The sequence below is a fragment of the Oreochromis niloticus genome, linkage group LG4 (genome assembly GCF_001858045.2).
Source record: "Oreochromis niloticus isolate F11D_XX linkage group LG4, O_niloticus_UMD_NMBU, whole genome shotgun sequence".
Taxonomy (NCBI): Eukaryota; Metazoa; Chordata; class Actinopteri; order Cichliformes; family Cichlidae; genus Oreochromis; species Oreochromis niloticus.
The window spans coordinates 3725407-3738078 of record NC_031969.2 but is presented as its reverse complement, the minus strand read 5'-3'; the positions used below and the strand labels follow the sequence as shown (position 1 = coordinate 3738078).

Sequence of the window (12672 nt, the reverse complement as noted above, 5' to 3'; positions counted from 1 at the left end):
AATAGGGTACCTTTGAGATGCGGGGTAACAGGTGATTTGCATCATGGATGTCCATCATACGAATCTGCATCTACTGCATAATGCTGCATTGTTAAATCTATGTATAACAGAATTAAGTCAGTTCTGAAGGCAAAAGAGATTCCAACAGAGTATTAGCAAAGTGCACTGTACCTAATAAGGTGCCTGGAGCATGCATGTTTACAGGAAAGTACATTATTTATCACATTATTGTTGTTTTCCATAGTCCTGCTTTTAGTTTACCCTAACACACTGGTACTCACAATTTCAAACAGAACAGACTGTGGAAACCTCTAAATGTTGTTCCCACAAAGGTTCTAGACTGTGTATACTCATTGTGTATATTTTTCAGCATCATTCAAACAATATTACTATTCTCTATCCCTGTTTTCATTTCCTATTAAATCCAGACAGTCACCGCTGCTCATTCTCATTAAATGCTTTGTTACACTGTTAGTAGTTTATGACAAAGACACTCAATGAAGCTTCTACTAATTTCAAAATAGATGAACTAATTAATTATATGAGTTCCACAATCTTTAAACATAAAACAATAGCATTTATTTTGTCCAAAAAGGTAATAATCTCCACTGTAATCCATCTTAAACAAAACTCATATTTACATTCAACGTACATGAGTATAATTTCAAGTTACCTCAAATGAAATATAGCTTTTATAATTGTAAATTCCTTTTCCAGATGTTATAGCACATAGCTCCCATAGCTCATCACAGTTCTTTTTTTTTCATTACAGTTACATATTAAAACTAAACAAACATAAAGAGTCAGATTTTTTTTCTTTCATGAGATACAACATCACAGCAGACTGAAAGGTAAAAATGAAAAAACAATCCCACGAGTTGACCAGTTCAGTTAGTGTCAATCCATGATGGGAAACCATTACATAAATTGTCTCTATGATGGGAATCTTTATCCAACAGTTTTAAGATCTACAACCAGACCTAAGAACCATCAATGCATGTTAAACTTGAATGAAACAAGGAAAGTCTTCTTGATTTGATGGTTTTGATCAAGTCTTGAACCCATGAAGATCTTTAACATGAACAGTTGTTGGTACCTTATTACTCTGTGGTGTTTTATTTATAGAGCGGTTGTTCAATGAATCTGTTCTAGTTTTCTCATATTGTTGTAGTTACAATATGATACTCAGTCCTGCCAGTGTTGTCACACAATTGTACTGATCTACAGGTGGTGCTTGAAGAATCAGCTATCTGCAGCTTGAGAAGGATGGAAACATATGAAAAGCTTAAATGTAAAAACACAAATCTAATAAAAAATAATAATTAAAAAAAATTGTTTACAAGAAAATGCCACAGAGAAAATTGAATATTTCAGACATTGGTGTCTGTATCTTGAATATATTATTGAGACGGTCGCACTTTCCCACTTTAATAACAACATGATCAGTAATGTCATTTACACTTGATAATAATTATCAACAACATGATTTCACTGGCAGAAATGTTGAACGTAGAGAAATGTAATCTTGTTGTGTCTCTCTGTGTTACTCTGGCTAAATTTGACCCTTTCATCTCCAACTAACCCAAACCGCCCAGTTATCTTTGTTGTCATTTCTCTCATGGCACATAAACAAATTACAATAACTACTTTTCATTTTGAGAAATGCAGATTAGTTGGCTGTAATGGTAACAACCTAACAACTTTATTAGGTAGGTAGCATCAACTAATGTTTACCGTAAAACATGGTGGTTGAAAACCTTTGAAATCCAGGATTTAGCATTCCCAACTTTCTGTATTCAAGGTATTTTGTAAAATAAATTGTGCAAAAAGCTTATACTGTGTTTAAATAATATTGGAGTTGCAATAACTGCCATCGTCTGAAAATAAATGTCAAATGTGATAATTATAGCTGGGAAACTTGTCTTTTTCTGATATATCTGACCCGGCAAAAAAGGGGTATGACAGGAAATGTAACGACAGTTAAATATAATCATGCCATAAAAAGTGACAGATTTTTTTCATGGATTGAAAAAAAAATACTGTATATTTAAGAAAAAATTATCATCACTCAGTCATTACTCTTCAGACTGGTTCTGTACAGTATCATTCATGTTTTTAGTTAACAATTCGCTATAGACTGCAGGAAATCTTAAGTGAAATGGAGCAGTACCAGAATACTGACAGTTGCCACTTTGAGTCGTCTAATGGTGTGAATGTGGGACTCTTTAACTTAAATATCAAAATCCCCACATGCTGTGAATGTGATACAATGCTTACAAATTCAAGTCAAATAGTCACTATCCTGATTATTGGTGAAGAAAATAAGGAAACAGCATTTTTTGTACTGCTACAGCAGTATTAGTAAGCTAGGTACTTAAATAACAAGAACAAACCTTTGGTGTCACGGTTAGGCTGACTATCAGCTTTGTCCTGTGTTTAAGACTAATATATTTTTTGACCCATTCATCTCTTCTCAGTGTTTTCACTACACTGATTTAGTGTTTTTCCAACATCATCACACTGTTCTTTGTTCTCCTTTTAGCTGCTCCCTTTAGGAGTCATCACAGCAGATCATCTCCCTCTGTCTCACTCTATCTCTAGCATCCTCTTCTGTCACACCATCTGTGTGCATGTCCTCGTTTACTATATCCATGAATCAACTCTGTGGTCTTCCTCTTTCCCTCCTGCCTGGAATCTCCATATTCAACATCTGTTGTGCAATATACCCACCGTCCCTCCTCTGCACATGTCCAAACCTCTCAGCCTTGTCTCTCTAATTTTGTTTCCAAACAACTCAACCTGAGCTAACCCTTTGATGTCCTCATTTCTAATCCTGTTTATTCTTCTCACTCGAAATGAAAACCTTAACATCTTCAGCTCTACCACCTCCAGCTCGGCCTCCTGTCTTTTAGTTAGTGCGACCGTCTCCTAACCATACATCATAGCGCATCTCACTAGCATCATGTAAGCCATCCCTGCTCATAAATCACCCAATACGCTTGTTTCCATCTACTCTTCTTCACCTCTCTTGTGTACTGCTCATTGCTTTAGATGGCTCACCCCGGGTATTTAAGCACATCTAACTTCCTTGTCTCTGCTTCTTGGCCGTTTACCTTTCCATCTGTCTCCCTCTCCTTCACACACATATTCCATCTTACTTCTACTTGCTTTTATTTTTCTTCTCCTCACCAAAGCATACCTCCACCTGTCCAGACCCCCTTCCACCTGCTCCTTACTCTCACTATAGATCAGGTAGTCTGAAAACATCACAGTCCATGGACACTTGACTGGCCTGACCTCATCTGTCAACCTGTCTGTCTATCACCACTGCGAACAAGAAGAGGCTCAGAGCTGATCCATGTAATTCTAGCCACACCGTGACCAATCTGTGACTCCTACCCTACACCTTGCCACTGTCCTGCTGTCCAGTACCAGACTTACATACTTTTTTGTCACTCCTGACTCCATAATGCAGTGCCAGAGTTCCTCTCTTGGTACCCTTCCAAATGTTTTCTTTGGATCCACAACTGCATCTGACCTTCTTTATACTTCTCGAATCACTTTGTTCTTTCCTCAAGTCATAATTACAATGACTGCAAAGTGGTGCTTTAACTTCAGTTACAACGGTACAAGAAAAACCTTTTGTTGTTTTGTTTTCTCCCCCACGCTCCTTCTACACCAATTTGGGTGGGGGACAAATCCGAAGCCAGACAGGCTTGACATATCTCATTACAGCTGCTAGGCTGATTGAAGAGCTTCTATTTAATGCAGGGATTACTAAATGGTTAATTTGCACAGGGTAAGCTTTGCAGAGTAAACTTTGGTGAAAACAGTCTTGACTGTGTGTGTATCTGTTTGCTCTTGGAGTAATGGAAGGAAGGTCAGCTCTTAATACATTGCTGTGAAAAGCAGGGACTTGATGTGAGATGAACTCTGACTCCACTTTTTAATTAAATACCATGAAGACAAGTGAACATTTTCAAAATCATGCAAATTGAGTGACCTATCCCTTTCCAATCTCCAGTGGCTCCATCTGTTCAGGTCTGTAAACTGTCAGAGATCCAGCTTCTACCTCCCTTTAGCTATGTAACCTCATTTCACAAATTCTGCATTCTCTTTTCAAAATGATCATCTTTAGTCATTATTTGATATCAGGATAGGCATATTATGGTGTCTCATCATAACAAAGCTGAAGGTTTCTTTAATGGCAGGGGTATCGATCATCATTGGGAATGCAAAATGAACTAAAGAAGTTTGTTGGATGAGAGGTGACATGTCTTCAAGACCAAGCTCCTTAGACTACCATGACCTGGATGACTGAAAACTTACACAGACATTTTAGGAATGCAATGATTCCTCTAGTGAATCCATGAGTTTTTTTAATAATTGCTTTCTGTACCAGATTTGAATATGGATAAGTGATTATCACAGCCAAACCCCAGGAACTGGCATTTTTAGCTGCATCCACACATCTATAAATTAGCCATAAAATGTTTGGATCATTGCAACTTCAATCGTCGTGACATCACAAAACAAATAAACAGACAGTACACAGTAGACATCAGAGTCCTTATGGTCTATTTCACACTTTGTATTGATTCGTACCATCACTGCAGGCCCCGATGAGTATTGTTAGACAGTGGATGAGTAGGAGGCCAGCGTAGCAGTTAGAGTTTTGTCATTTGAGCTTAGCTAATATCAGTTTGCTTAAGCTGTCTTTAGTGATGTGCAGCTTTTGTGCTTTCTATTGAGTGCATGTCCCATTTGTTCTTCTCAGGTTGGTTCGGCAGTGGGAAAAGGGCTCCAGTGATTCCTGCCTCTCCTGCTTTGGTACTGCAGCTTCACTTCTACTTCAGGAGCCACTGGTTCACTGGAGAAGAGGAGAGAAGAAAAGCCGGAATTTATTTTTTTGCATATTTTTCATTTACGTGTTTTGGATCATCAAACAAAAGATAGTCTGAGTAAATACAAAAGGGAGTTTTTAAATGATGATATCAAACCTTCTTGGGCCTATGTGAAAGCATAACAGTTCTAAACTGGTTCCACAACCTGTTGCAGAGTTACTGCTTCTGCAACAGTAACTCAAAAGCTGTATTACAATCAAGTATGCAATAGAGCATCTCTGAACTCACATTCGCCACACATTGAACCTTGGAGCAAATGGATTACAGTAGCAAAAGACCAGGCCAGGTGTCACGCCTGTCAGCTTAGAATAGGAAAACGAGGCCTCAATTTGCACAGCCTCACCAGAATTACAAGACAGAATATTTCAAAAACAAAGAGTCCAAATTTCTGCGGCAACATTTAATAGGTAGTGTCAGAATTTGGCAACGTTTGGAAACGTTTTAGCATGAAAGCACAGATCTATGCTGCCTTATATCAGCCGTTCAGGTTGCTGCTGCTTGGCACATTATTTCAGTTCAATTCAATTCAGGTTTATTTATATAGCACCAAATCAACACAGCAGCCTTATTTTATAAGGTGATGATTCGACAGTATACAGTATGATTTATACATTACTGTTTAAACATCACAGCTTACCTATTGTTGCTGACCAACCCAGTCTCACACCGGTCCATGATGTAGTCATGACCTTTAACCTATTAATTCATGTTGCTGAATCAATACATCGATTCAGGACCTTTAATCTATTGATCCATGTTGTTGGACACAAATTTCTTTAAATTCTCTTCAACACAAATTTCCCATTTTGTATCCCTGAACACAAACTTTTATCAGCCCACTATGGCATGTCCAAGTCCACAGCTAGAAGTTATCTGGACTTTCAGTGACCCAAGTCTGACTCATGCACATCACAGTTTTTTCTACACATATTATGCATGACTTTTAAATAAATGATTACAAATATCTTGTTGCGTTAAATTTAAACATTAAAAATTACTGAGTTGGGCTTAGAACAGTATGATGATTTGGGTTAAAAAGCACTGCTCGCCATGTCTTTTCAAACACTGTTGTCCTGGTTGCCTTGGTGACACCTCCCTGCTTTTTCTACAAGTATAGTTCCTCAAACAAAATATATTTCCTATTGAAAAGCATTACTCACAAATTCATGCACACTGACACACAAACACTGAACAATTTGTGTCCATGAACACGAGGAGATGCATTCATTTATCGCGGCAATTTCACAAACTGCCTGAAGACCAGGCTGTACCATCCCTCCCCCATCGGCCGCAGTGTACTGATCCTCTGATTGTTGCTTTTAGCAGGATAACAATAAAGTCAAAAACATGATTTTTGCCTTTCTTCAACATAATAATGAACTGGCTGTACTCAAATAGGCTCCACATTCACAAGTTCTCAGTTCCATAAAGCACCATTTAAAATGTGATTTTTGCAACTATACCCAACAGCCAACAAATCTGCAGCAAGGATGATGCTGTCATGTTAACATGGACCATAATGTCTGAGGAATGTTTGGCACCTTGTTGAATCTGTGTCAGGAAGAGGACTATAACAGTATGTGCTTATTGATTGTTTAGGAAAAAATCTAACTCATGCACAAAACTATGTGTATATCTCCCTGCACTTGTAATACATCTGACATGACAACCCCCTATCCTCCTACAAATCACCCGGTTACAATTCAACTCAATTTTATTTGTAGAGTGCACAGTCTTCCACTAACAGTCTTCCCAAGGTGCTCTATAGTCTCAGGTAAAAACCAGACAATATAGGAGAAAAACAACCATCAACAATCAGACAGTCTTCTGCGAGCAGCCACTTGGAGACAGTGGAAAAGAAGAATTCCCTGTTATCGGAAACAAGAGAACCAGGTTCAAGTGGGCACATCCATCAGTCCAGCCCAAGTGAGTTGTGTGGAAATAAAAAGGAGAAAAAGCCTATTAATCTACTAAATTACATTTAGGAGATAAACTGTTTAATAACCCAATTAATGTCACACAATCTGCTTTCTTTTAAAAGTTGCACCTCTTACCGATGCTTTGAAGCATCCGTCATTTTTCTACAATTCTAATTTACAAAACTGACCAATCAAATTCAAAGGTTACTTGAACTGCAGTTACCTTTCTCACTTATTTGCAGTTGCAGTTGATCAAAGGTATTTACCACTGTGTTTGTGTTAGTTTGCGTTGCTATGTTGCAGTTTCAAGCAATGTGTTAGTTAGCCCTGATTAGCATGAAAACCAAGAAAGCCAAATGACATGAATACTGTATATATTGTATACTTGTGCTGAGCTGTGCACAGTCAAATTAGCTTTGTAACAAGGACAGTAAACAGACACAACTAAACAAAAGTCCGTTGGAGTGCTGAATATACTCCTCATATCTTTCCAGTGGTTTGCCAGCTACATTTTTCTATCACCTCAAAAATCCTGCTAAAGCTGTCTCAATGCATCTTGTCTCTTTTCTTTTCTGTTATCTTAGACTGACTCCACAATGTTAAGATCAGGGCTCTGTTAGAGCCATATGATGTAGAATTTCAGAATTGCTTGCTCTTCTTAGCTGGAGTGCATTTTGTCATGTTACAGAATAAATATGGATGAAATCAGACACTTAACTGATTTTACTGCATGATAGATTTTAAAAATCTACAATCTTGTTTTGCCTGTTTTTGTATTCTGAGCACATGAAAAGTCAAGTGAAATGTAAAACTGGTATAAGTGGGGTATGAGTGGGGAAAAATATTTTTATTTTCACTTTGGGATAGATGTACATGCTGGTTGGCAAAAGGCCATAGATTATAATCAAATGTAACTTTTTTAATGCGAGTTGCAAAATAACATAAAGCTTTTCATCAGCAAAAGGCAATCGCTGACATCTGTGTGGTACATCAAGCAGATGTCAGCCTAAAAACCTAGCTGCTATCAATGAAAAAAAGGGGGAACAAGATAGTACTAAAAAGATATAAAGTGCAGGAAGGAAATCAGTGGGTATGAGTCAGTGCAGTTAACTGAAAGAGGGAATTTCAAAGTGAATTAGTCTGTGGAGGAGAAAAAGAGATAACTCCTGCCAAAAGCAAAATCCATTCGTTTATTTCCCACCAGGATCCTCTCATTGGCAGAGTGCACTGTGTTTCTATACTTTCACTGGATGTTGGGAAAGTACAGAAGCTTTTTTTTGCAATGTTATCTCAGCCTTCTTGCCTGTTACTGGATCACCTGACTTTGAATTTTCTACAGAGAAGAAATAATATTTGATAGCTTTCAGAATTAGCAACTGCAAGTATAGGTCAGGGCTTCTACATAGTTTATTTCAGAAGCTGCAGTATTCACAGCTCAGAGCGCCTTAACCTCATGTTTCAATGAAGGATATGCAACTCTACGCAAAGTGTTTACTCCATGAAAGCCAGTTTTTCTGTCGCTACAGTGCAAGGAAAATGCATTTAAATCATTTCCATTTCCTCTTTTGATCTTATACTAAACGGTCAGATTTTGAAATGAAATTTAACGTAAAACTCTGATTTAAAAACTAAAAAGAATGTTCACCTGATGAAAAGGTTTTCCAATACAGAATCACCAAAGTACTGCCTCTCCTGACCTTCGTTCAGTAACAACAGCTGCAACCAAACATTTTCAAAACCTGGAGCACAGTCTCTCACATTACTGTGGAGGAATTTTGGCTCATTCTTATTTAAATAATGGCTTCAGCAAAACCTTACTGATAGGTTTGCAAACGTGAACCTTTCTTTTCAGGTCCCACCACAGCATCTCAGCGCCATGACTGTTCCACTGCAAAATTTATATTTTATTCCTTTTGAGCCATTCAGAGTTGGACTTAACACTAAAGGGACAAACCTAAAGGCAGAGGCTTGCATGGATTTTCCTGCCATAGATGTTGGTATGTCAATGAAATCTGCCAACCAGCAACGACTTTTCTAGCACTTTTCTACTCAAGCACTCAAAGCACTTTATACAACATGGCTCGTTCAGCCAAGCACTTTTTTCTAAGTGTTTTCTAACATTCACACATAATGCAACCAAAGCCTGGAATGTCTGCTTGTAAACTGCTGACTGTCTGCTACCAAATGGTAGCCTACCTGTATAATTCAGATGCACCCAACTTATGACTTCAAGGTCTTCTGTGTGAGACCAGAATCATGCAACTAATCAATTAAGCCACATCTGTACTGTAGGTATAATGTTCCTTTTTTTGAATTCAAGTTTGCCTTTTGACGTATTTAAAATGTTAGATTGTCAGTTTTGTTTTGGATTAATTCCTTAACATGAAGGCTGCTTGAGGTGTGAAAGCTTGAACATGAATTCCTAGATGACTTGTCCCATGTTCTTGAGGGAATTTCAGAAAGTCAGCTTCAGTGTCGGTGTGTGGAGTCCCAGAGCTGTGTATCTAATAGGGATTACCAAACTGCTGGTGCTGTGTCTCTTAGCATTTTTAGATGCAACTTTTTTCCTCTTAACAATAATATTTCATTTAGATTCCTTTCAGGTCACTCAAAGCAAAAGTACCTCAGAGTGCAGAGGTTAACCCTTTAAAAACTGAACCATGAAATAATTGCCAGAAATCTTCAATTTTTTGAACATGGAGTGTTTGTTGAACCTTTAGACAAAATATATATAAAAATATATCATATTTTAATCTGCATATATGAGTTTTAATTTGTATTACATTTGCTACATTAGCAAGTCTCAAAAACTCACAAAAACACATGTATCAAATGTGATAAGATGGACTTTAAAGGGTTAAATAAAAAAGTAAAAATAGCTTTAGAGTGACACTGGGTCCCTGACCAAATAAGAATAACACATCAACCAATTGTTTACATTGAAAAAAGTCTGTATTGTGCATTAGTTGATTTTTTCTATCTATTTTACTATGGCTTTATAATTATGTTTAGCAAAAAAGTTGTAGTAAATTGTAAGTGCTTTTCAAATAAAGAGTAGAAATGGAAGCCGCAAAGAAAAAAGAAGACAAAAAAACCCCACTCAACAAAAGATTGTGGGAAAAAAAGACTTACAATGACCTTGTTAGAGATCTGAACAGTGTTGCAATTTAGTTCAATGATTAAAGTTAAAATTCTGGATAAATCAGGTTATAGCTTGAAAAAGATCATTTCTAACATTTCACTTTTCAACCAAAAGGGGCATCAACGTAAACAACCATTACCAGAACACTAGATTCAGACTAGAAAATAACACTGATGCATGTCTGATGCTTGAGAGGAAAAAGTTTGTAAGGAACCACAAGTCAGAAAACAAAGACTAAAGCCAGAGTGAGCCTTCTTGACTACCGCACTTCACTGATGCAGTCTTGTCCTTTCACACAAAGCAATTTATCCTAATAATGTGATAATACTTGATCCTGGTAGTACTGCCATTTCTGTGGCAAGCAGAAGAACACTTAGAAGAAGTGATAGTGTACTAAAACCATTTTTTTTTTATTTACGCATTTGTTTTTTTGTTTTGTATTTGTTTTTTATGATGATGGTGATGAAAAATACAGGAGCCACAACAGCTGGAAAACACAAGGGGTAAACTGGTGGAGAAGTGGTTCACAAAAAATTTAGGAGCCGAGTGCCTCAGTCTGACATGGTGAAGTGGAACGCATTTAATAAAAGATCATTGGAGACAGTTTTTGAAGTTTAGCCTTGAGTTAAAAAACAGCACAGAAACTGAGATATTTTGTCTTGTTTAATAGCAATTACTGGCAACCTGGCAAGTCTAAAAAAATACTATATTCCCACATACCCCCAAAACAAAGAGCAGCTATTCTGACTGTTTCTGGTTTCTGGAGATCACCTACACAGTCTTCCAGGGGACTTCAATTGCTTCAAATGCATTGCCAGAGAAAGACAAGGACCTGGCTGCAGCGTATAAAATGGCCAGTTGAATTTTTCTGAGGCTACTGTTGATCATATTTTCTCTACTTTGTGAGAGCATTAAAGCACTGAAGTGTACCATCTTTCTTTTGGACAAAATTAATTAAAGGAGAACAAAATTCCATCTGGGAAATCTTATAATCCTTCCATGTGGCCAGATGGACCCTGAGAACTAGGAAAAAGACCTCTAACACAGGAAGTCCTAACTGTAAGCCCAGTTCTGTAACACTGAAAAGAAAAGGCAGGCAGACGATTAGACATGGAGTGTTTCTGGTGTCCATCTTTTGTCAGACTAAAGTGTGGAGAAAAATCACATCTGACAGCATTTAATGGAGAGGAAAGGTTGTCAGAGCTTCTTTATTGGGCAATCAAGAAGGTTTATTCTTTATAAATCTCAGAGACATTACAGACATTTCTCAGAAAATGACTGACAGAAAGCAGCTGTGAATATAACCATGAATTCAACAAAGATTTAATCCACTATAAAAGCTTCATTTGTCCTCCTCTTTTTATTTTTGAGCACCTATCTCCTCAAAGGTATCTCAACAATCCAATTGCTTCCATTGGTTGGACTAACACTGTTGTCAAGGTGTTACCATTGGAATTTCTAAAAGCTCCTTTAGGGAGTGATTAGGGAAAATTAAATACCCTCACGATTCACAGTGAAGGTGATGTCAAATTCAAGATGGAACCCATTTAATCTGATAGAAAATACTTTCAGGATTTTCTCTTGGAGACTGACGCCCATTATTTGACGTCATCTCAGAGATGCTTTGGTTTACATGTAGTTTGGGAGTTGATCACTTTTTGACATAAAAGGGGTCAGACTTGTTCAAAGAAAACTTTTGACATTCAACGTAAATGAAAAAAAATACTTATAAAAGTTAAATGAAGTCTTCAGTGATCATTGGGTCCACCTGTCATCTCTCTATATGTGCTTATTCAGTCTGCTGGTCTAATGTTTTGTGTTTTCTCCTCTGTGCCTACAATCTGATATTGGCTTGTTGGAATATAGAACCTAAAGACTCAACGTCAAAGAGCAAAAAAAACACAAACAGCCAAAGGGGTAGTAGAGAGCATGGCATTGGTTTTAGTTGTGGAGGGTATGGTGAACTTGATTGGATTCATAAAAAAGAGAAGCTGTCAACTGGAATTATTCCTGAAGGATGCAAGGACACACTTCCAAATTTGGTGTATATTTGCTGGTTGGACCAGTTTTAATTTAATTTAACGCTTCCAGATTTACGTTGGTACAGACAACACATTTTGCACTTTTTCACACATACAGATTAATTTTGATGTCCTTTCTTTTTGCTCCTGTTTTTGACCTATTGTTTATGTTCTAACAAAGCACTGTCTGACTTTCTCAAACTAATTTGTATAAACAGGCCAGTCCATATTATGCACTGCATGTGTGCTTTGGACTCAGATAATAAGAATAAAACAGTGCAGGTGCACTGCTGTCTTAGCTATTTTGCAACAGTACAACACCCTGTTGTAATTTGTTGTGCCACCACTTTATCATGTAACTAATTATCACATTTAATGGGATTGTTTTCACTACATTAATTAATGTATCCCCCTGTGAAAAGCACCAACAACCACAGAAATCATGCATATCCTCATTTTTTATCATGATGTTTAAGCTTATAACAAATTTAGCCATCACTGCTGTTTTTATAGTAGTTTATTCTTTATGTCAGTACACTGCATTGGCTGAAATGTGTCTAGGTCTTCTATGTATAACTTTCAAAATGTCACCGCAATAACTTAATATCTGTTGTGAAATATTATCCCTCTATTACTACCCATGATTCACAGGGTTTAAAAGGTTACTGTGAATGAGTGGGGCCTGA

The 12672-nt window shown here is 37.2% G+C and overlaps 1 protein-coding gene across 1 annotated transcript in view; it reads right to left on the bottom strand.

Annotated features, from left to right (window-relative positions):
• Positions 1-556: 556 nt before the first annotated feature.
• LOC100690919 (carbonic anhydrase-related protein 10) overlaps positions 557-12672 on the bottom strand; it is a 130948-nt gene continuing 118832 nt past the window's right edge. The window contains exon 9 of the mRNA XM_005468602.3: positions 557-4870. Within this exon, the coding sequence (XP_005468659.1) occupies positions 4848-4870 (23 nt within the window). The 3' untranslated portion in view covers positions 557-4847. The remainder of the gene's footprint in view (positions 4871-12672) is intronic.